Source organism: Camelus ferus, chromosome 9, assembly GCF_009834535.1.
Source record: "Camelus ferus isolate YT-003-E chromosome 9, BCGSAC_Cfer_1.0, whole genome shotgun sequence".
Classification (NCBI taxonomy): domain Eukaryota; kingdom Metazoa; phylum Chordata; class Mammalia; order Artiodactyla; family Camelidae; genus Camelus; species Camelus ferus.
This window is the reverse complement of record NC_045704.1, coordinates 10,080,446-10,103,332: the sequence shown is the minus strand read 5'-3', so window position 1 is coordinate 10,103,332 and position 22,887 is coordinate 10,080,446. Positions and strand designations below refer to the sequence as shown.

The window sequence follows — 22,887 nt, the reverse complement described above, 5'->3', positions numbered from 1 at the left end:
TGGCCAAGGCGGATGCGGGGGTCAGTTTATTGGGGGGAGGGTCAGTCAAAGGGGGGGCTGGCCAGGGTGGGGTAGGGCAGCAGTTTGTCTGGCCCCCGAGAAACCCAACTGGAGTCTAGGGCCTCATCTGCTTCGAAGCCAAAGTCTTCCTCCACCTTAATCTGGGGAGATAAAGGCAAGGCTGAGTGGCCTGGAATCTGGAGGAGACCCCTGGCCTCACAGTTCTCGCTTTCCCAGGCCAGACACCTTCCTCTGTGCCCCTCGGGGAAAGTCCCTGGATCCGGATGCTTCTCCAGTGTCTCCTCCCCTCACCTGCCTTCTCTCCCTCCTCTGCTGCCAGCCCTCCCCGGTTCTCTTTTCTTCTCCCCGGAACCTCCTCCAGACCTTCCTTCTCCACGCACGCCCTTGCCTGCATCTTCCAACTCTCCTTCCCTGCCCAGCCCCCACCCTCTCCAACCCTTCCCGCGCCACCTCCTTCCTCTGGCTCTTCCCAGCCCTGCAGGGCCCGCATCACCCCCACAGAGCCCGGGTCCACCTCTCCCACCTGCACTGGGGCCAGTTCTGGGGTCAGCGCAGCTCCCACTCTGCGTCCATCCCGGGGCGCTCGCCGCCTCTTCCGCCCGCTGGGTCCCTCGCCGGGGGCCGGGCTGCTGGGTTCCGGGGGTGCAGGCGTCCTTCTAGGCGGGGACAGCCCCTCTTTCTCTGGAGGCTCGTTCTCGGCATTGCCTGGGGTGGGGGCATCTGTGCCCTGGCTGCCCTCATCCTGCAGTGGGGGTAGGTGGGCAGGTGAAGGCTATGTCCTGGGCCCGGGCTCTCCCAGCCCCCTGGCCCCCTTCCCCAAGCTCACCTCCAGCACAATGGTGAACTGGCTGGCGCGGTAGTCATCCCCGTAGGAGTCCAGCACTCTCATCAGGAACCTGCGCCCAGAGAGAAGCCACCAGGCAGACAGCTTTGTCTTTTGGCAGCTGGGGAGAGGGTCCCAGCTCTGACTCTGAAGCCACGGCTGTCCTGGACCCGGAAGGTTCTGAGACCCGGGTGCCGAGCACACGAAGAGCCAGCAAGACTCTGGGCCAGACAGGGTGACCTGTGCCTCGTTCCTGCTCTGTAACTGGGGGGTGACAATGCAACGGGGCAGTCTGCTGAGAGCAACACTGCCACCTGAATGATCTAAGTGCTCGGTGGGACGGCAGCTTAGTAAACAGTCAAGCGTAAGTGATTATCACTCATAACTGGAGGGCGTGGAGGGCGGGGGCAGACCGCTCCCACAGGTGATGCTGCCTTCTCCTCCCCGTCCCTGTTTCTGAAAGCTCTTTGGTTTTTGTTTTGTTTTTGTTTTTTCCAGCTCCAACTGAGTCGTGCCTGTGAGTGAGCCAGCGCCTGGGCAGAGCATGTCACAGGCACAAACTCTTTCATTCTACAAGGGTGTACCAAGCACCTGCTCTGCCCCAGGCGGTGTCTGAGGGGCTTGGGGTGTATCAGAGAACAAAACAAAGATCCTTGTGCTTACTGAACTGAGCCTTGCAAGGGAGGCAGACAGTTAGCAAACGACAAATCACGACAAGTCAGAAAATAGGAAAGGGGATGGGTGATAACAGGATGAGGGATTGGAACTTCAAAGGGATGGTGGGCGAGGCCTCTCTGGGGTGAGGGGGTGGCGGGAGAAACAGCAAGCGCAAAGGCCCTGAGGTGGGAGCGTGTCGGACATGTTGTAGGCAGAGCGAGGAGGCAGGTGTGACAGGCCGGACCCCTGCAGGGTTGTGAGCAGAGAAATGACTTGGCCTGTCTTACATTTTATCTTTTTTTTTCTTTCACACTTTCAAAAAAATTCTTTTCAAAAGCTGTGGTAAGATATACATAACATAAAATTTACCAGCGTACCCACTTTAAAACATGCAGTGCAGTGGCATTAAGTGCATTCACATTGTTATGCAACCACCACCATGCAGGTCCAGAATCTTCATCTGGTCCTTGAGCACCTGGCAAGTGACTCAGATATTGAAATTTTAAGTTTTGTTTAATTTTAATTTAGATTAAAATTGGAACCAAGTGGCTACTGAGCACTGAGAAAGTGATGAGGCTACTGTGACTGAGAAAGTGAATTTCTAATGTCACTTCATTTTAGTTAATTTAATTGCTTGTGCCAACTAAGCACATCACAGAGGAACTAAATTTTCCATTTCATTTAATGAATTCAAATTCCCTTCAATGACTATTAAATTTCACTTTCAACGTAAAATAGAGTCGCCGCCTGCAGCTAGCGGACTGGGCAGTACAGGTCTAACCCAGGAGCCAAGCCGCACATCCTGCAGGTTAAGGGTTTGGGGAAATGAGAGTGACCCAGCAAAGCAGCCGAGCAGTGGCCAGGAGGAGGGGGATCCCAGGTGGGTGAATGACCTGGACGCCAAGAAATTGCTTCAGAGAAAAGGGTGTCTCCGCTGGGTCAGGTGAGCAGAGGGGAGGACTGGCGCGGGGCGTGGGGCACAGCATCTCGGAGCCGTCACCTTCAGGCCCGTGCTCCACACTTCCTGGAGGTGGGAACAGCAGGCCGTGGGCCGGCCCCAGAGCTCACACCTCTCCTGGTCGTGGTGGCCTGAGGCAGGAGGCTCTGAGCTGAGCTCACCCCGGGAGCTCCCACATTGTCTCAGCAGCCTCGTGATTTGGGGGTTACCCTTAGGTGACAGGGAACGGCTCAGAGAGGGGATGTGGCTGGCCCAAGTCACACAGCAAAATGGTGCTTGAAACTAACTGACTCTAGGACCCTAAGTCCGGTCTCCTGCATTCTGCTATACTCCATTCAAAGGGAGCACACCCACTCCCCTCAAGCCCATGGCTCAGCCGTCTTCCAAGGCCCAGTTCCACTCCTGGACCCTGGTTGCCTCAGCCCAGAGCCCTCCTCTCCAGCCCTGCCTCCTCCTGGCCTGACAGGAAGGTGATGGAAACAGTGCCCAGGGCCGGTGTGCAGTGGGTTACCTCCGCTCCTGTTGGAGTCTCCGGGTTATCCTCTGTACCTGGTGGAGCCTGTTCAGGACCCGCTCATTGACCTGCGGGGAAAGCACAGGTCGGCTGCACTCCAGGTATTCAGCACATGGTGAACAGAGCCCCCGGTGGGGACCAGGGAGACTGGCCAAGGACCATCCTGGGGCCTCTAGGGCCCGCTGCACCTGCCCCCCACCTCCTCACCACCTCTCTTGCTCCCCTCCCTCCACTCCACTCCCACCAGCCTCCAAGCTCATGCTTGAGTCCCCCGACTCAACCCTCCTGTCCCAGGGGCTTTGCACATGCTCTGCCCCAGGTGCCTGCGTAACTCAACTTCTCCAAGTCTGAGCTTAAAGGTCTGAGTCCACTCAGACCCTCCCTTTAAACTGCAGCAGCCCCTCCCCACTTCCCATGCCAGAACTCCGCCCTCCCGCCACACTTCTCAGGTCCACTTTTCCTTGCCTCGGTCACCATCGCCTTGTGTCCTGTCTCATTACTCAGCGTCCTCACTGGCTTCTCCCCAACCAGAATGGAAACTCCAAAGGCCTGGGTCTGTGCCCTGTCCCCAGGGCCTCGAGCAGAACCCGGCTGAATGGGTGCTTCTTAAATACTGCTACACCAACGACCTCACAGGGATAAAGGGCTCGAAAGGCACCAAACAGGCAGATATGCCGGTGGCTGGGGCAAGAGCTGGCTACTTTAGTTAGGGCCGTTGGAGGTGTGCGGCTAAGACGTGAACAAGTGTGTTCTGTTCCTGGGTCAGAAAGACCTGGGTTCAAACCTCAGCCTGCCACTTATCAGCTGTGTGACCTTGGGGATGTTACTTAACTTCTCTGAGCCTTGGGTTTCTGCATTGGTGAAAGGAGAATAATAACAGAACCTATTCCTGGCCGGGGGTGGGCTAAGAGCAGGGTCTCAAACGCAGCTCCATTTGAGCAAACGGTTGAGTCTCTTTGGACTCCAGCATCCACCAGTTCAACAGGGCTCAGGATACCTGCTGCTTACGGGGCTGACAGAGTTCCCAGATGTCCTTGTGCGAAGCCCCCAGAGCAGGCCTGGCACAGAGTGGGAGCTCCCAGGTGACAGTGGTCACTCTGACAGCACTGCCCTTGCACCAAAAGACCCTGTGAACACCAAGTGGCAGGGATTGAATATTACTGCGGAAGGGAGGGGTTCACGTGCGGAGTCTTGAAAAGAGGAGAGAGGAGTGGCCGTGGAGAGAAGATGAGAGATTGGGGTGAGCGGAAGGATGGAGCAGAGGGAAAGCTACCTGGTAAAAGATAAAATGTGGTATCTAGTTATCTGGTAACTCACCTGGTGCATGGGTGTGTCTGCTGGGTCCGTACCTACAAGGAGGGACCAGGGCTGCTGGCCACAGGCTGTGCACAGGCTCACCCTTCATGCAGCTTCACGGGAATATATTTTAACACCTGGAGCTGACCCTGCTCCAAGCACTTCCACTGCTCACACTGCCCACAGCCTGGCATTTAAGGCCGTTTCCCCTCCCCAGCATCCCCGTCAAACTGAACACCCCTCCAGTCCTGAGCAAGCCCTGTGCTACCCAGAGTCCTGAATGCACTTTTCCACCCAGTCAGCCTGACATGCTCTACCTAGCCTAAGACTCGGCTCAAACCTCACCTTCCTATTAGTTCTCCTAGTCACTCCTGCCTCTGCATCCCCTTGATTCCTACCCCAGCTCCCGCCTCCATCCTCCTCTCCTGCCTGGACCACTACACTGACTGCCCCCTTTCCAAAGCTCCCCGATATCACTGTTATGTGTTAGATGGTGTCCCCCTAAAAAGGGGTGTTGGAGTTCTGACCCCCAGTACCACAGAATGTGACCTTATTTGGACATAGGTCTTCATGGAGGTAATCAAGTTAAGCGAGGTGATTAGAGTGGGCTGTAATCCAGTATGACTGGTGGCATCCTTATTAAAAGAAATCGGGACACACACACACACACACACACACACACACACGAAGAATGCCACGTGAAGATGAAAGCAGAGATCTAACAAGCCAAAGAACACAAAAGATCTCCAGCAAACCACCAAAAGCTACGCAAGATGCCTAGCACAGATTCTCCCTCACAGCCCTCAGAATCGCCCAGCACTGCTGACGCCTCAGTCCCAGACTTCTGGTCTCCAGAACCTAAGACAGCCCATTCCTGTTACTGAGCCATCCAATTTGTGGTTCTTGGTTACAGCAGCTCCAGCAAACAAATAACAAAATTCAGACAGTCTTTCAAACATCCAGACCTGACCCTGTCTCTCCCCTTTGAGATCTTCCAATAGCTCCCAGTCACTCACAAACAAATAAATCAAACTTCTCTTCCTGGTGTTCATGGCCTTTCAGGATCTGGGCCCTGCCTACCGCTCCATCCTCATCCCCATTAAGGAGGCTAATGCAGTGATTCAGTCAAAAGAACTTGCATCTGGGCAGGGGCCATGGGGATGGAGGGGAGGAGAAGGATCTGAGAGATTTGAGAGAAGAAGGAACAGGGCATGAGGAGTGACTGATGTCAGGGGTATGAGATCTGAAGTGTGATCAGTGGGGAGCATGAGAGGCACCTGTGAAACATCGGCGAGCTGATCTGGGTTGTCAGATGAAGCTCCTAGAGAAGACATGTCTAAGGTGTCTTGCACAGTGCCTGGCAATTATTAAGTGCTAAATAAAAGAATAATGAATAAATAAATGAATGAAGATTCATTCAGCCAGGCAAGGTAGCCTGGGCATCTAGACAGGCAGAGACTGGGAGGGGTTGGCAATTTAGGCCAGGAGACCCCAAAACGGGGGAATCCACACTCACCTACCTGCTCGATCTCCCGGCAGCGCCGACCTAGCGCCTGGTACTTCCTGCGATTTAGTTCCCGCTGGCGCCGCCGCCGGCCCCGGGCTGCCTCTTCCTCTTCATCTCGCTCCCGGAGCCCCGAGCCACCCAGACCCCCGGACACAAACTCCACTTCTGTCTCAAGCTCGCTCTCCAGGATGTGACCACCGAACAGCGGAGGCAGCGCCAACTCGGAGCCTGGCGGGGCTGAGAACTCTTCAAAGCCGACGGCTGCCATGGTCCTGTAAGGTCAGGGGGCTCAGGGACCCTGAACCCCCAGCACCTAGTCCCTCCTCCCTCAGAACAGGAGCCAAGCCTCTAGCCCCCTCCTTCCTCGGACGCAGGAGTCCAGGGCCCTCAGCCCTCCCTTCCCAGGATCCCGGAGTTCAGACCTCCAGTTTCTTCCTTCCGGAGTACCATGTCCCCAACTCCTCACTCAGACCCAGGAGTCCCGGCATCCCACCTCCCCGTCTCTCAGATCCAGGAGTCTGGACCAGTAGCCTTCTCCCGGACCAGGACGCCGGAATACGGAGCCCAGTCCCTAAAAGAGTTCTAAGTCAAAGCAGTTGGAGCAACGGCAATCCCCATCAGCCCTCAGGGTAAAAGCGCGGAAGGCTGACACCATGCAGCCGCAGTGTCTCTTGGGATTCGTAGTTTTCCTCAAAGCCACTCACCCCTCTCTCTGCTCCAGTTCCATCTCTCTCCCGCTCTGGTAGCCCCAGGCCTCAGAACTTCCAACCTCGGCAGCCTCTAGGTCAAGTCGTTTGCAAAACTACCTGTCCCATCAGGCTTCACGGTCACAGCATCCGGGACGCGGCCGCTACACCTTCTGGGAGCTGTAGTTTCCTATTTCCGGCCTCGCTCACCAACCCCTCCACCTCCACCCCGACTCCTGGCTTAAAGGCCTTGCTTTCTCGTCGAACGCCTCCACCAGTTATCTCAGTTGCCCTCGCCTTTATTCTTGCCTTGACACCCCGTCGTCAGACCACGGCGATTCTCCGCTTATCGGGCTCAGTCCACAGTAGGCGATAAGCCGGATAATCCTCCTCTCCTCTCTCTAGCTCACCCCTTCTCTGCCTAGCGGGAGGTACTAATAAAGTTGTTGTTCCAAACGCCGCAGGACGGGGGCCAATCAGAGCGCAACATTGCCTCCACGACGGCGCGAGCGTGAGACGTCATCAGTGAGCGTCGACCGCTGTTGGGAAGCGAATTTCCTAGAAACGGTCGTGCGGAGAGAGGAGGTGAGTGTGAGGGAGCCGAGGGGAGGGCGGGAGGACGGATTCCTGGGTCTAGGGGAGGAAGTGTGTAAGGAGGACAGCGGGCCTTCATAGACCGACTCCTTGAAGGTCTCATATGCTCCTACAGTGTTACGGCCCTGGGCATATAGCAGGAGCGAAAAATTGTTCCCGGTCCTCTTAGCGGTTTGCTTGGTGCCTGGGGAGACAGGCTCAGTCAAGTAATTACTTAAATAATCACAGGTGTGTGAAGCGCCTTAGGGTACTCACAGGGCGTGCGGGGTGTGTTTCACCAGGCAACCTGTCTAACCTGGAGTGGGGTGCGTGAGTCAGGGAGCTGGAATATAGGGTAAGAATTGAAGGAAGAGGAGGTGTTGAGCCAATAAAAAGTGAGGGGAAGAAGACCTCAAGTGAGAGGAAGAAGTTGGTAAGCGAAAGAAATGTGAGAAGGACTTGTGGGCTTGGCTTGGGGTGGGGGCTGGAGAGGTTGGCTGGAAGCAAGCGATGTCGTATCTACTCCGCGCCAGGTGCTACGCCGGACGATGGGGATAGTGCAGAGTGAACAAAGTGGTCCCTGTTCTCATAGAAATTTTAGCTTAATGGAGGAGATGAGCATACAACAAAATATTAGAAATTTAGAGAATCTCCAGTGTTGAAATTAACTAACGGGGTCATAAGATGGGTACAGCGGGATAGGATCTAGTCTCAGGGTCAGAGCAGATTCATACCGCAAGAAATAACGTTTGTGTCCCTACTTCAGGGGTGAAAAAATAATATATTCAGATATCTGGAGAAAGGAGACCATAATGTGATGGGTATAAGGATTAAATAAAATTGTTCATTCATTTGCTGATTATTTCTTGGATACCTTCTATGTGCTAGACATTCTGCTACAGCAGCTACAGCAGCAAACAAACAGATACAGTCCCTGCTTACAGTTTAGTGGGGAAACAGAAAAGAGAGAATAAGAAGAGATATTTGAGTCATCTATGGGGATTGGGTTGTGTTCTATAAAGAAAGAGTTTCTGTTATTGGGAGAAAGTGAGAGGAGAGCTTTAGAGAAAGGTGTGTGAGAGATAATGTAGATGCGTTTACAAGGAAAAACTGGGTCTTATAAAGAGAAGTGAGTATAACGGGGACAGTGCATCTTAGGGAGAAAGAAGAATATCAGAGGAGACTGACCTGAGACAATTGAGCATCAACTGGCAGCTCAAGGGCCAAATCTTTCCTGTAATTGTTTTGGTTTGGTAGTTCGTTTATTTTTATGTAAATTATCCATTTAAACAATAAAAAAAGAAACTTTTCAAGCTGGGAGGTTCCACGTAAAAATTCTGAATTTCTTACTTTTTGAAAAAAACTAGAATACCTGGCAACATGGAGCCCATGCTCCCACCAGCAGGACGTGTCTGAAGCTTAGCATTGGCTGTGCTTTTACATCAAGCGTGATTCCCTAGTTCTCCAGGCTCCCCATCTCCCTGTTGCCCAGCCCCCAGCCCGACTCACTCTCTATGTCACCCACTTAGCCTCTGTGGATGTAGTTCGCAGCCTTGGTTTGTCTTATGGAAAGAGAAGGAAAAAAAAAGGAAGAGGGAGAAGTTTTCTTATTAAAAAAAAAAAAAAGCAGTGGTGGGGACACAATGGTGGGGATTGTGCCTTGCTGAGTAGTGCTTCCCAACCTTTTCCACTGCGTGGGACTCACAGAAGGTACTGACATCCGTCCAACACCTGGGATAGGTGAGGAGGCTGCTCATGGCCAGAGGTGATTGGCTTGGCGGTTCTAGACATTTTAGGCCCCACTCGGTTTTCCTGAGATGAGTATTTTAGGATATCTGTCACCCATTTGAGGCCCAACAGTTAGTGATGAGGGGCCTCTGCTATAGGGAGAAAAGGGACACTAGGAGAGGTTGGGTCTCATCAAGGAGAGGGTGCACTTGTAGTTCTCAGCGAAGTGGTGGTGTGAGGGGTGTGCTGTGTCTCCTCCAGTGGAGTGAGTGTGAGAAGGGTAGGTAGCCTTAATTATGATTGGAGACCATCTGGTTCTGGGGGGTTTGTTCATGGGTTAAGTCAGCGGGTATTTATTTAGCACCTGTTCTGTGCCAGGCAGATTAGAAACTGGAGAACGAAGCAAACGAATATCCCTGTTCTTGTGGAGCCTGCATGCTAGGGAGTTGATCAAGAAGGACCAGGGCCTTCTGGCAGGGGAGGCCCATCCCAGCAATGAGGGGGGACCCTGCTCTTCCTCCCCACAGGCCTCAGTATGTCTCTGGCCGACGAGCTCCTGGCTGACCTGGAGGAGGCAGCAGAAGAGGAGGAAGGAGGGAGCTATGGGGAGGAGGAGGAGGAGCCAGCGATTGAGGATGTGCAGGAGGAGACTCAGCTGGATCTTTCCGGGGACTCGGTCAAGAGCATCGCCAAGCTGTGGGACAGCAAGATGGTGAGAGGGGCTCCTGGGAAGGCGGCGCGGGCAGGAGCTCGTCTTCCTGGAGGGACCTGAGGTCTGACTCTCCTTTCCGCCCCTAACAGTTCGCCGAGATCATGATGAAGATTGAGGAGTATATCAGCAAGCAGGCCAGCGCCGCGGAAGGTACCCCACCCTCCCGCCCCACCTCCTCCCGCTGGGCCCCTCGGCCCTTCGTCAGCTTGTGGCCTTGCGAATTGGTTCTTCCTCTCACCCTTTGCCAGAGCCCCCTTCTCTTCCAACCAACCCAATTCTCTGCTATCCTGAGAATATCCTGCATTCCAGAGCAGACACGTCTAAAGTTCCTGCCCTGAATGCTTCATAATTATGCCAGGACCCATCTCAAGGCTTCCCAGACTTCATCGACTCACATGATCAGTTATAGAGTTCTGCCACATATGCAAAATGCTTCTCTTATTATTTACTTAGGGTTTTTAAGTCAACGTACTTTTTCCTTAAATTTACCTAGGAAGGAAAGATACCGCTGCTGTGAGTGGAAAGGTGGTATCACTTGGTAAATTGGAAGTAACCACGAAAATACAAAAAAGCAGCCACAAAAATTAGGAAAGCATCAGCTGAAATCTTTTCTCACTTCAGCTGTGAGGAAAGCTGGGTTCTCTGAGAGTTCAGACAGCTCTGTAGAGGATGAACCTGTTGCCACCCCTTTTCCTGGTGAAACTGGGGCTCCCAAATGGAATTCCTCTGCAGCAGGAAGCCAAGGGAAGTGTTTCGGCCGAGGAGTGGTATAGTCAGAGCAGGGTTTCAGGGAGACTCACTCTTTGCTTCCTTCCTTTATCATTTTCCTGAGACACCGTAGGGGCCAGGCCTCTGTGGGCCTCTGCTCTCACGTTGCTCAGGGTCTAGAGGAGCAGCAGACCAGGTTCCAGACAGCCATTGGTGGGCAGTGCTTGCTGGGGTGGAGGGGGCTGCAGGAGAGGCCGGCTGATCCCACCTCGGGTCAGGGAAGAACTGATATCTGAAGTGGACCCTGAAGCATGAGTCCACGCGCCAGGCCGAGAACAGGGGCACGTGTGCCCAGGGACAGAGCTGCACAGGCATGGCCTCGGCATCCCTGGCCAGGGGGAGGCCAAAGGAGGCCCCAGGTCCCGCAGGGTTTCCAGTGCCGGACCAGAGAGCTTCTCGATCCAGAGAGCCGTAGTGGGTCAGAGAAGTGACATTTCCTGGTGTAGGCCCGGCTCGAGGACCAGCACGCGCCCAGTGCCTGGTAGGGGAGGTAGACACGAAACATCTCAAAACTGAGTGGTGATCATTTCCGACGGATGTGGCGGGCATGTGGTGGGAGCACACGGAAGGCGCCTGACCCTCCTGGAAGGTGAGGGAGGCATTCTTAGGCGCCTTCTGAGCCTTAAGGATGTAGCGGCACTTGAGCATCACAGTTAAGAACACAGACTTGGGGCAGATTTCAGCTCTGTCATCTGCTGGCTCTGTGACATCAGGCCATGTCCTTCTGTTTCTTTGCAGCATTGGTCTGATTTAACACCAGCCTCCCTGGGTGGTTGTGGGTAAAATAAGTTAAAGTCTGAAGAGTTTTCTGGAAATAAATGTAAGGAAGGGAAGAGGGAACAACACAGGCAAAGGCCAGGAGGAGAGTGAAGCAGCCCCGAGTGTTCAGGGCATTGCACTGGGGCTGCAGCCATGGGAAACAGACACGGTTCTTGTCCTCATATGTCATGTAAGAGGCCTCAAGCATCACTCTGGGGTGCCTGGCTGTCAGCCTTCGGCGTGGGGAGCCCCAGGAGGGTTGAGTTCCTGGGCGAGGTCAAGTCTAGAATGGCCTGGAAAGGGAGATGGGGGGTCTGCAGACACGGAAACCTGTCCCCTCATCTCTTCAGCCCGCCCTCCTGCTCCCCTCCTGCCTCATCCCTCGTCTCTCCGAGCTGTGGGGTCTGGGAGTGGGTGGGTGCCTAGTCGCACACCCACACCAGGCTGTTTCTCATCCTCACAGTGATGGGCCCTGTGGAGGCGGCCCCCGAGTACCGGGTCATTGTGGACGCCAACAACCTGACAGTGGAGATCGAGAACGAGCTGAGTGAGTGGCGGGAAGGGCAGGCAGAGACAGCCCTGCCTGATGTCCCTCCTCCGGAGGGCTGGGCAGGATCCCAGGCCACCCTTCCCGCTGGCCCTCACCCCAGGGTCTGCCCCCCATCCCCTGTATTGGCTCCAGCCCGGGTTCAGCTGTTGTAACAGCGTGGTTAAGTGAGAAGGAGACATATTTTTTTCTGTGAAAGTCTGAATGAGGAGTCCAGGCTCTTTGTATCTTGTTGATCTGCCAGCTATTTCATGGCACAAGGTGACTGCCCACCTTCAGCCATCACCTGCACATCCCCATCAGAAAACAGTGGAGAGTAGAGGAGGGTATGTCTTTTTCCCTTAAGGAGTGATCTGGAAGTTGCACATATGACTTCAGCTCACATCTTGTGGAGCAGAACTAACTCCCGTGGCCCATCCAGCAGTAAGGGTGGCTGGGAAGTGCAGCCTCTGTGCTGGGTGTCCATGAGCCCGGCTACAATTAGGGGTTCCCCTACTGAAGGCAGAGGGGGAAGCATGCTGGGGGAGCCAGCAGAGTAGCCTGCCCCTCATCGGACTCCCACCCTCCCCACCCCCTCAGACATCATCCACAAGTTCATCCGGGACAAGTACTCAAAGCGGTTTCCTGAGCTGGAGTCGCTAGTCCCCAGCGCACTGGATTACATCCGCACCGTCAAGGTGAGCGGGGGACGGGGACTCCTCGGCCCCCCTGAGTGTGAAGGGACATAGGGCCGCTCTCTTGGACACCCCGCTCCCAGGTCTAAGGGAAAGGTAGCTGGGCTGGTGATCTCAGGGAACAAGAGAGGAAGTGAGGAGGTGAGGTGGAAGAGGTCAGATCACGTCTCACCTCTTAGGCTCTGGGTCTTAGGGGAATGCCACCATGGGAGTGTTGGGCTCATGAAGGTGGGGACACCAGCAGAGGCTCCCGTGTGAGTCCAGGAGAAGACAAGCCAGTGGCAGGGGACATCCATGCAAGGAAGTGACGCGGTCAGGCCTGCACAAGGTCGATGCGGGCAGCAGACCTGTCGGGGCAGCAGGTCCTCCCTAGGTGGCTCGTCTGCTCGGGTCCGTTTCCAGAGCAGCCAACACTGACCTTGCTGCTTTGAGCAGTGAAGCTGTCGGAAGTGGTGGGAGGCAGGGGAGCGTCCTGTGTCCAGACCCCGCTTCCCCATTGTCACTGGAAGAGACCCGAGTGGGTGTGGGAGCAGGAGAGGTTCCAGGGCTTCCTGAGGGTCCGTGCCTCCCTGCTTCTTGCCTCCTCGCCCCCAGGAGCTGGGCAACAGCCTGGACAAGTGCAAGAACAACGAGAACCTGCAGCAGATCCTGACCAACGCCACCATCATGGTGGTGAGCGTCACCGCCTCCACCACCCAGGGGTGCGTACACAGCGGGGAGAAGGCACTGGGCCCGCCTCAGCTCCACCTCAGCAGACGATGATCTTGGGGTCCCAGTGGCACAGGTGTCAGCCTGAGGAGGACAGTTCATTTCAGTTCCGTGCGTGTTTAATGAGCACCTCCTGTAAGCCAGGGGCTGTGCTGGGCTCAGGGGGTCCCCAGAGAGTGGGGACCCAGGCTCCCCCCCGCCCAGAACCTGTAGTCTTGAGAGGTGAGGCAGAGGGCAGACCTGTAATTAGAAGTATCTGTTTCTGGTCTGTTGTCCACGCACTAGAATAAAAGCCGGGTCTCCACCTGCCCCTCTGGCATCTGTGCGGTGTTCAGAAAAGGAAACATCTTTGACTCCATAGCAGAGCCCTGTGGGTGGAGACCCCCCCAGGCTGTCATCGTGTTGGTTGAGCAGATGCTGACAGAACACTGGGCACTGTTCTGAGGATGGAGTTCAGAGAACTTAGCAAAGCGGAGCTGCTGTCCAGGAGGAGGCAGGTGTGCACATAGGCCAGAGGCCAAACGGCAAGGGTCAGGATACTGAGGCAGCACTGAGGAGGGGCACTTACCCAGGCTGGATCAGGGTGGCTTCCTGGAGGTGGTGACGACTCAGTCTCAGGCAGGGACCAAGCTCTCCAGTGGGAGGGAGGACAAGCCGGCCTGTAACTTGCTGCTGCCAAGGGGTGACCTTGGGTGCGTCAGCCCTTCTGAGGCTCGGTTGCAGAGAGACCGTGGGCTCCACGGTCTCTCCCCTGCACGCCTTATAGTTTGGCTGGGGCAGCTGAGTGAGGAAGGGGCATGGCATGGCCCAGGAGTCCTGGGGGCTGGGTTCTGTCACTGGCCCTGCAGCCTCAGGCCGGTCCCCTTCTCCCTCGGGCCCTCTGTTCCTCTGTAAGACGGGGCAACAGCCGACCCTCTCTGTGCTTTTATTCAGCACACACCCGCCCAGCACCTTCTGTGTGCTGGGGACGTGCTGGGCCCGCCGCCCGGACCAGCATGAGCCCCGCTCTGAGGGCTGGCCGTCTAGTGCAGGAAGCAGGCGGGAGGTGGAGAGGCTGGGAATAGGTGTGGTTGATGGCAGCTGGTGATGGTGTTTGAGGGACAGCAGGGTGGGCCGGGTGTCACAAGGCTGTGACCTAGAGGGTGTGTGGCAGCTCAGGGGAGAGCGTTTCAGGAGGAGGGAAACCTGCAAACATTCCAACTCAGGCATGGCCTTGGCAGGGCTGCTTCCCTCAGGCAGGGACTGGAATGGGCAGGACAAGCACCCTCCGCCACCAGGGTGGGTGAGGGTGGTTCTGACCAAGAACTGGCTCCCAGCAGCCCTTGTTTCTAAGCCTCGGGACCTACGGGACTTGTCATTGTCCTACATACAAGTGCACACACACAGCTGGGGGGATCCAGGGCTCCAGCACCTGCCAGACAGGATACCCGGGAGGTGGGGGTCCGTCCCAGCCACACCCCTACCCCTGCAGGCAGCAGCTGTCGGAGGAGGAGCTGGAGCGGCTGGAGGAGGCCTGCGACATGGCACTGGAGCTGAACGCCTCCAAGCACCGCATCTACGAGTACGTGGAGTCGCGGATGTCCTTCATCGCGCCCAACCTGTCCATCATCATCGGGGCATCCACGGCCGCCAAGATCATGGGTGAGGCCTGGGCTGGGGTGGGGCAGAGGGGCATCCCTGAGCAGTGGTGGTCCCAGGGGCCGTGTGACCTTGGGGAAGTCATGTCCCTTTTCTGTAAAATGGGGATTTGGCCCCAGGGCCCCAGCACCCTGTCCCCCCTCGCCCTCACCTACCCACTCCTGGAGATCACAGGGGCCCATCAGCCTGATTTTCATACAGACCCAGAGAAAGGATGGCGGCCCTGAGCCTGGTCAGCCCCTGAGTCTCTGGCAGAGCCTGTAGAGGAAAGAGGCAGTGTGGCCGGTGCAAAGGCCAGTGTGTCTGGGCAGCTCCTAGCTGTCTGAGCCTCAGTGTTTGCCGCTGGGGATGCTGGTCCTGGCAGTGTGCCAGGACTAGAAGCAGCCCCTTCCTCCTCAGGGGGCTCTCTGCAGCTTCATAGTGCCCCTCAGGCCCCTGGCCCCCTCAACCCAGAACACTTCTGGGAGCAGGGGAGCATGGTAAAGCAGTTAAGTTAGTCAGCTCAGGCTGCCATAATGGGGTACCACAGACCGGGGGTCTTCAACAACCAAGATCTGGTCCCTCACTGCCCTGGAGCTGGGAGTCTGAGATCAGGGTGTCGGCAGGGCTGGTTCCTTCCGCGAGCCTCTCTCCTTGGCTCACTGGGACAGCGGTCTTTGCTTTAGGGCCCATCCTATGACGTCATTTCACCTCGATCACCTCCTTAAATGCCCTGTCTCCAAATACAGTCACATTCTGAGGTGTGGGGAAGGGGCAGTGGCGGGGTTAGGACCTCAACCTGTGAGTTTGAGGGGACACAGTTCAGCCCATGACAGAGCTCTGGGGGCAGGTTGCAGGGTGGAAGGGTGGTCTGCGAGCAGGTTAAACTCGGGTGTGGCTCCTGCTCCTCCCCCACTGACCTCACATATTTGGGCAGATAACGTCACGTGCCTCGGTTTCCCCAGTTGCACCCGGGGTGGGGGGTGTGCTAGTGTCCTGTTGCTGCCATAACAAATGACAGCAAACCGAGAGGCCTGAGCCACGCAGCGTATCGTCTGACAGTGCGGAGCTCAGAACCCACTGTGGGCCTCTCTGAGCTAAAACGAGGGTGTCGGCAGAGCTGCGTCCAACCAGAAATTCGTGTGACGGCACATGGCAAGCCCCCAGGTAAACGCCCATGTTCCTTCTGAACTCCTTCCCTCCCTCCCTTGGCAGGGGTGGCTGGCGGCCTGACCAACCTCTCCAAGATGCCCGCCTGCAACATCATGCTGCTTGGGGCCCAGCGCAAGACGCTGTCGGGCTTCTCGTCCACCTCGGTGCTGCCCCACACCGGCTACATCTACCACAGCGACATCGTGCAGTCTCTGCCCCCGGTGAGCCCCCCACAGAGCCTTCTGCAGGGCCCCGAAGGGCAGCCCCCTTGCTCCTCGGTGCCCGGTGGTCACTGCTGACCACAGTGGTCAGGACCCGGAGGATGGGCCACACAGGGTGAGAGAACAAGGGCGTGGAGCTGATGGGCCAGGCTGGGGTTCTGGCTGCACCTCTTATCAACCAGGCAAGAGGCCTGGGCTCTGTGCCTCAGTCTCCCCGAATAAATGGGGACACTGAACCAACTTCATTGGGTCGTGACAGGGACTCACTCATGCTCTGAGACCAGGCCTCCCACATAAAAAGCGGCAGAAGCGTTAGCCTGCAAGTTCAGGGTTCCCATGACCACCGTCAGGTTCAGTGACCACTAGGGGACCCGCAGAGCTGATCCACCCCGGGTGACGGTTTATCACAGTGAGGGGACCAGAGAGACGTCAGCCGAGGGCAGGCGCGAGAGGTTGGGGTCCTGTCACCCTCCCCCAGTGCCGCCTGAGACAGCGCACGGAGTCGTCACCCAGGACGTCCAGTGGGGCCTCGGGGCTCAGCCTGTGCTGGGCTGGCTGACTCAAACACCAGCCCGTGTCATGAGGCTTCTCTCAGGCTCACCCAAGGCCAGCACAGGTCCCTGCCCGGGAGCCAGGGCCCAGGCTGGACCCCGCAGGGCAGAGTGAGGTCCTCCACTGTGCCAGCTGCTGCCGGCTTCAGTGTTTCATCTACTGCTGTCATCACAGACTGGTGGCTGTAGGTTCTACCTGTACCATCTTGCTCTCCCAAAACACTGGCCCCTACCTTTCCTGGCACATGGCAGGATTTTTGGTGACACACAGATGGGTATTTTAAATTTTAATCGTAACATATGTATTTTCTCAGTATTTGATGATCTTCCATCCATAGTAATACAGTTAAGTTGTCTGTGCAAACGGGAAAGTAGGTCAAAAAGAAGACACTGACAATGATCACTTGTTACAGTAACACGTTATTATAGTAAAGTGCAGCGGTGAGGGTGAAGCCAGGCGGAACTTGAGCTGGTGCTGGCTGGAGTTTTGGAAGTGCTCCCTGATCTGGTTGAATCCTTGCGCTGACTCTGCCTCCCTTCCCACTGCTCCAGGACCTCCGGCGGAAAGCGGCCCGGCTGGTGGCTGCCAAGTGCACACTGGCTGCCCGCGTGGACAGCTTCCACGAGAGCACGGAGGGCAAGGTGAGGGACAGGTGGTGTCTGTCCGGGCGACCGGTGGTCTGTCTTGGGGAGAGCTGTCCTCAGGACCCACCACGTGTAAGTGCTGTCCTAACAGGGCGGAGGCGGAGCATCTGTCACGTCCCCCGCCGTGTCCCCCAGCGAGGTCAGCTTCTCCCCTTCCTGCCGTGCGAGTTTCCCGTCGCTGCTGTAACAAATCACCGCAAGTTCAGTGGCCGAAGACACTGTAGGTCAGAAGTCCATGGTGCGTTTTACTGGCTAGACTCACAGTGTCGGCAGAGCTCATTTCTTCTGGAGGCTCGAGGGAAGGGCCTTTCCCCTGCTTGTCCCGGCTTCCAGAGGCCACCTGCATCCCTTGGCTTGTGGCCCCTTCCTCCATCTTCAAAGCCCCCAGGTAGCATCTTCCCGTCCCTTTCTGACCCTGCTTCTGTCTTCACATCCCCTCTGACTCTCTGAAGGACCCCGTGATTGCACTGGGTCTACACTGATGATCGGAGGTATTCTCCCCCTTTCAAGATCCTTAACCTAACCTCACCTGCAGAGTCCTTCTGTCAGGACAGACTTGCAGGGACCAGAGAATCAGTTGTGGACACCTCTGGGGGTGGGGGAGGTATTTTTTTGTCAACTATACCAGGATCTGCTCCTCTACTGCACTGTCATCAATCGGGTCATCATTCAATCAGCCTGTCTTCCTGGGCAGACTTGTTTTGTGAGAACAGGTCTGTTTTCTGTCTTGCGCGCTATTGCTTTCCAAGCACCCGGCCTGGCACAGTGTTCAGGGGTTCAGTCTCTCTCGCTGTCCCTGACCACTGGCCTGGGTGCTGGAGGGGGTGGCAGTGAGCCATACAGACAGAAGCCCTGCCTCTGTGGCACTTCTACCCTCGCTGGGGGCGGGTGAGGAGACGGCAGCAGGTCACTCTGCAGTGTGTCCACAGTGCAGAGTGGAGTCGAGGGAGAGAGATGAAGCGGCTTCGGGTGGCAAGGGAGGTTAGACTGATTAACCAGGAAGTCGGGGGGGCCTGCTCTGAGGGGGTGGGGGTTGAACAAAGACCTGCATGCAGTTAGCAGGCGAGTCCTAAGGGTACTCTGGGGAAGGGTGTCCCACGCAGAAGGAATGATCAGTGCACGGGTCCTGAGGCAGGAGCACAGTGAGCCCCCGGGAGAGGGGGCTGGCGGAGCTAGGGCGGATCGCATCAAGCCTCCTGCGCCCCTGGGAGAACCTGGTTTTAGCAGGGGTGCTGGAACGGGGCCAGTTTGAGGTCCTTCTTAAAGGAAGAGCCTGGAAGAGAGGCAGACTCACTCCAGGGTGTTGCCACATACTGACTTTTGGAGAGCTGGGGCAGGAGGCTGGGGAGAGGGCACAGGAGTTCTGCTCAGCCCCTCTGCTGTGTGGGAGGGCAGTTGCTTGTGGGGCGCAGTGTTCAGAGGCAAGGTCTGAGCCCGAGACACAGTCCGGGCACATCAGATGGTAGGTGGACCTTACACCTGCAGAGCCCTGAGGGACGAGGTCCCCTGGGGCTGGGGGGGCAGCCCCAGGACAGGGCAGGCCCCTGGGAGCAGCTGCAGGATCCCCGCCCCATCCTCCCCAGGTGGGCTATGAGCTGAAGGACGAGATCGAGCGCAAATTCGACAAGTGGCAGGAGCCACCACCCGTGAAGCAGGTGAAGCCGCTGCCTGCGCCCCTCGATGGGCAGCGCAAGAAGCGAGGTGGCCGCAGGTGGGGCCCTGGGTGGGCGTGGTGGGGCGGTGCAGTGTGGTGCAGCGTGGGAAGAGGCCCACACCCTCCCAGCTGACCCGTGCCCCTCCCCAGGTACCGCAAGATGAAGGAGCGGCTGGGGCTGACGGAGATCCGGAAGCAGGCCAACCGCATGAGCTTTGGGGAGGTCAGACCCCACCCTGCTGTGGCGCCTTGGGGTCCTCTTCCTCCCCCAGCCCTGACCCCCCCACCCCCACCGCATTCCTTCCTCTCTGTCTGTGGCTCTGGTCCCCCTACCTTCCCGCAACGCCCGCTTAGATCTGGGGCACCACCCCAGCCTCCTCCCCAGTCTCCTCCCCAGTCCTCCTGCCTGAAGGCTCTCCCCACCTCATCCACCCAGCTCCAGACAGTGCCAGCCCCGCTCTCCCTGAGGCTCCCTGTCCAGGCACTGGAGGCCAGTCAGGATTGGGCCCCTGCAGGCCTCCAGGCTCATCCCTGCCCTGCTGGACATGCCCCGCCCCAGGCTTCACCCCTGCCAGGCCCTTGTCATCCGAGCATCACTGTACAGATACTGCAAGACAGACAGACAGACACACACACACACACTCTCACTCTCTCCCTCTCTCCCTCTCTCCCTCTCTCCCTCTCTCTCCCTCTCTCCCTCTCCCCCAGCTTCTCTCAGCTGTCAACTCAGGGAGCAGTAACAGGACCTGGCTTCCTCACCAGGGCCCTGTAGTCACCTGAATGGGTGCCCTGAGGACTGGTTGATGTGGTGAATGCCTGGGCTTCGAGCTGATTGAGGAGGTGGCTAACACCAGGATGCCTTCTTTCCCACCAGATCGAGGAGGACGCCTACCAGGAGGACTTGGGCTTCAGCCTCGGCCACCTTGGCAAGTCAGGCAGTGGGCGTGTGCGGCAGACACAGGTGAACGAGGCCACCAAAGCTAGGATCTCCAAGACACTGCAGGTACAGGCCGGGTCCCGTGGGGCCAGGGGTGTGGGCATGGGCCCAGGCCACAGCCCAGACCTCCCTCACCCCGCCCCCACAGCGGACCCTGCAGAAGCAGAGCGTGGTGTACGGTGGAAAGTCCACCATCCGCGACCGCTCCTCAGGGACTGCCTCCAGCGTGGCCTTCACCCCACTCCAGGTACCGTCCTTGCTGGGGTCAGGAGGCCTGGGGAAAGTCCCTTCCCTTCCCTGAGGAGGGACACATGATCAGGCCCCTCTCAGGGCTGTCCTTGGGGGGACACCAATGAAGCCCCTGAAGGGCGAAGCTCAGTTCCCAGCACGTGGTGAGGTTAGCAGGGATGGGCCGGAAGCAGTCATGGCTGCAAACATGGGGTGGCTTTAGAATCAGGCTGGGACCAGTCAGTCTCTGTGACCTTGAGCAGGTGCAGCCCCTCCTTGAGGCTTCGGTCGAGACCCCACCCCAGCCACCAGTGCCCAGGAAGGAGCCAGGGCAGGTCATTCGCCTGTCTGAGCCTCGGTTTACTCACCCGCCAAAGAGGGCTCGTGCTTCCCATGGGATTGTGAGGAGGAACAGCTCATTCACTCCGTCAGCAACATCTGCTGAGCACCTGCTACGTTCCCAGCATTGGTGCCGGCGCTGGGATAAAGCCACAGATGGGACAGGAAATCTTGCCCTAGTGGAGCTTATAGGGGGAAGGAGACAGAGGAATAATAGCAAACATACATAGCATGTTGCAAGGTGGGAGGTGCCAGGGAGAAAAGCAGAAAGGGAGTTGGCGAGTCCCCAGCGAAGGCCTCAGCAAGAAGGTGAGAATCACTGTGTGTGAAACATTTAGAACAGTGCTTGCCACGTGTCGGGCCCCCAGAGCTGGTGGTCATGTCATCAGTAGGGTTGGTGGGATTCGTGCTGGGACTGCGGGCCAGCTCCTTACTTCTAGGACTCAATTTCCTGATTCAGGAACCGAGAAGGATTAGCTGCTCCCAAATGTTGGTGTTTTTAAAATCACCTGGGGATCTTGTTAAAAATTCAGATGCCCGGGTCCTCCCATCTCCCTCCACCCTCTAGCCTACGGAGTCAGAATCCCACAAGGTGGGGAGATTTGGAGACCGGCAAACTGTTCTCATGTTCACCCAGAGCCCAAGGGACCACTGAGAAGGGCCGTGGGGCTGTGACATTGCACGATTCTCTCACTGGGAGCTGGGAGGGTCGGGGGTTGTTGTTAGGGGCCGGGCTGCCTACCTGCCTCATCCCCGTCTCCCTCGCCTGTCCAGGGTCTGGAGATTGTGAACCCACAAGCAGCAGAGAAGAAGGTGGCTGAGGCCAACCAGAAGTATTTCTCCAGCATGGCCGAGTTCCTCAAGGTCAAGGGTGAGAAGAGCGGCATCATGTCCACCTGAGGGGCCACGGCTCAGGTTGGAGGGACACGGAGGCCCTGCCTTTCTGAAGGGATCCAGGTCAGGATGTGGCTGGGAGAGCCGCTCCGCCATCGCCGGTGCTGGGACTGTCCAGAGAGGCACAGGAGGAGGCCCGGCCCCTGGAGCCGAGATCGCCACCCACCTCGGGGGCAGAGCCAATCCTTGTCACGCGTCTTTTTTATTATAAATGGGAAAGGAGACACCTTTGGAAAAAGTGCAATTAAAAGCACATTATCAGGACCTGTCCTTGGCAAGTGATCGTTTGTCAAACACCAGGGCAACTAAAGAGTCAGCTGTGGGTTTTGGGGGATGGAACTTGGGCTCCTTGGAATCCTGGTCCAGCCTTGGGCCTGTCACTTCCTCGTGTGATCCCAGGAAGAGAAGAGCCCTCTCCATCTCCCGAGCCCTCAGAGAGCCTCGGGTGCTTTGACACCCAGGTGGCATGGCTGCTGAAAGCCCCAGCTTCGTGGGGGGCATCTCAGGACACTGGCCTCCCCCTTCCACCACTGGATGTAAAAGACGCCCAGGAGGCACTGTGACCATCAGGGCACCGTTGTTACTTCTGTCCAGTGTTTGAGGACACCCCCTCCCGCCCTGGTGTGCCACGCCCCGACTTGGGAAGAGCAGGCTGGCTCCCCGCCCTGGCAGGGACTCAGTGCTATGACAGTTCCTACCAGGTGAGGAGAGTGCCACCAGGGGCCCGTCTGTGCTGGGAGCCGGGCTTCACGGTGGCACAGAGGAGGAAGCCCTGGTCGCTCACCTGCGAGGGCAGCACTTCTCTTAGTTACCCAGGAAGTGGGTGCACAGGCAAGACTCGGCCCTGTGGGGAGGCGATGCCTCTAGCTCCCGCTGTCCCCTGGGTCCTATCTGAGATCTCTCTCTGTTCCTCTCTCTAGGCTTCCCCCGATACCATATGGGGCTCTGTGTGTGTCTCGACCCCAGTCCCTCCCCCAGCCTGGGGCTCTGTCTCTGGACCTCAGTGGCCCTCTCTGAATCTCCCCTCCCTCACGTGAAACAGCCTGCATGCCTGGGATATTCTTTTTAATGGTCAGGTTACCCCAGGTCACACAAGCGTTTCCCCCAAATTCATCCCAGAACTTTAGATCAGCCTTGCTTGAAAGTGATGACCTTTGTTGATCTCCGGCTGTGGGTGTGTGAGTGAGGAGCCATCTGTCCACAACTCTTCAGAGTCCCCACCTCCCCTGGCCAGAGTGAGTAAAAGGGGGCGGGGGGCCAGGGCTGTGAACCTCAGGAAGGAACCTGAGCCACCTGGCCCTGCAGGCCTGCATTCTTCCAGAGCGGTTTCTCAGTGTAAAGCGCTTTCAGAATTGCCTGGGAGGCCTGTTAAAGCAGCTTTCAGCTTCTGATTCAGCTGGTCTACAATGGGGCTCAAAAGCGTGATTCTAACAGCTTCCCAGGTGATGTTTATGCTGCTGATGCAGGGATCCCACTTTGAAAACCACTGGAAAGTTCTGTCCGATTACCTGGATGTTGGAGTCATCTCAGGAGTTTTAATTGCTAATATCTGGTGGTTCCCATCCCAAGAAAGTGATTTAATTGGTTGAGGGCAAGGACTGGGTATCTGGAATTTTTTTTTTTTAAGCCCCCAGGTGATTCTCATGTGCAGCCAAGTTTGAGATCCACTGTTCTGGATACTTGCTACTAAGCGTTGGCTAGGAATCTGTTAGAAAAAC

The 22,887-nt window shown here is 56.9% G+C and overlaps 2 protein-coding genes across 4 annotated transcripts; one reads left to right on the top strand and one right to left on the bottom strand.

Annotated features, from left to right (window-relative positions):
- Positions 1-7: 7 nt before the first annotated feature.
- Positions 8-6,890, bottom strand: TFPT (TCF3 fusion partner). 3 transcript variants are annotated; one of them, XM_032487915.1, is made up of 6 exons: positions 6,772-6,890; positions 5,790-6,048; positions 2,971-3,041; positions 848-917; positions 545-763; positions 8-161 (listed from the first exon to the last, which is right to left on the bottom strand). In XM_032487915.1, the coding sequence occupies exons 2-6, from the start codon at positions 6,042-6,044 to the stop codon at positions 42-44; spliced, it is 735 nt and encodes a 244-aa protein (XP_032343806.1). In that variant the 5' UTR covers positions 6,045-6,048; positions 6,772-6,890; the 3' UTR covers positions 8-41. The 3 variants fall into 3 exon arrangements, with proteins under 3 accessions (XP_032343806.1, XP_032343804.1, XP_032343805.1); XM_032487913.1 differs by having other exon boundaries at positions 6,481-6,862; XM_032487914.1 differs by lacking the exon at positions 6,772-6,890 and adding an exon at positions 6,199-6,422.
- Positions 6,891-6,920: 30 nt separating this feature from the next.
- On the top strand, positions 6,921-21,316 carry PRPF31 (pre-mRNA processing factor 31). Its single transcript, XM_006172860.3, has 14 exons — positions 6,921-7,047; positions 9,291-9,475; positions 9,565-9,625; positions 11,466-11,549; positions 12,129-12,226; positions 12,818-12,924; positions 14,403-14,572; positions 15,764-15,921; positions 17,025-17,114; positions 18,701-18,828; positions 18,922-18,994; positions 19,646-19,774; positions 19,857-19,955; positions 21,050-21,316. Exons 2-14 carry the CDS (start codon positions 9,299-9,301, stop codon positions 21,173-21,175), a joined length of 1,500 nt encoding a protein of 499 aa, XP_006172922.1. The 5' UTR covers positions 6,921-7,047; positions 9,291-9,298; the 3' UTR covers positions 21,176-21,316.
- Positions 21,317-22,887: the final 1,571 nt, after the last annotated feature.

Excerpts from the sequence above, each read along its gene's own strand:
- TFPT (XM_032487913.1), bottom strand. The coding sequence starts at position 6,503 with ATGGAACTGGAGCAGAGAGAGGG. Across the intron at positions 3,042-5,789 it reads GCTGCCGGGAGATCGAGCAG|GTCAATGAGCGGGTCCTGAA; the intron begins GTAGGTGAGTGT and ends CTTTCCCCGCAG. Across the intron at positions 764-847 it reads AGTTCACCATTGTGCTGGAG|GATGAGGGCAGCCAGGGCAC; the intron begins GTGAGCTTGGGG and ends CCCCCACTGCAG.
- PRPF31 (XM_006172860.3), top strand. The coding sequence starts at position 9,299 with ATGTCTCTGGCCGACGAGCTCCTGGCTGACCTGGAGGAGGCAGCAGAA. Across the intron at positions 12,925-14,402 it reads ACCGCCTCCACCACCCAGGG|GCAGCAGCTGTCGGAGGAGG; the intron begins GTGCGTACACAG and ends CTACCCCTGCAG. Across the intron at positions 14,573-15,763 it reads CACGGCCGCCAAGATCATGG|GGGTGGCTGGCGGCCTGACC; the intron begins GTGAGGCCTGGG and ends CTCCCTTGGCAG.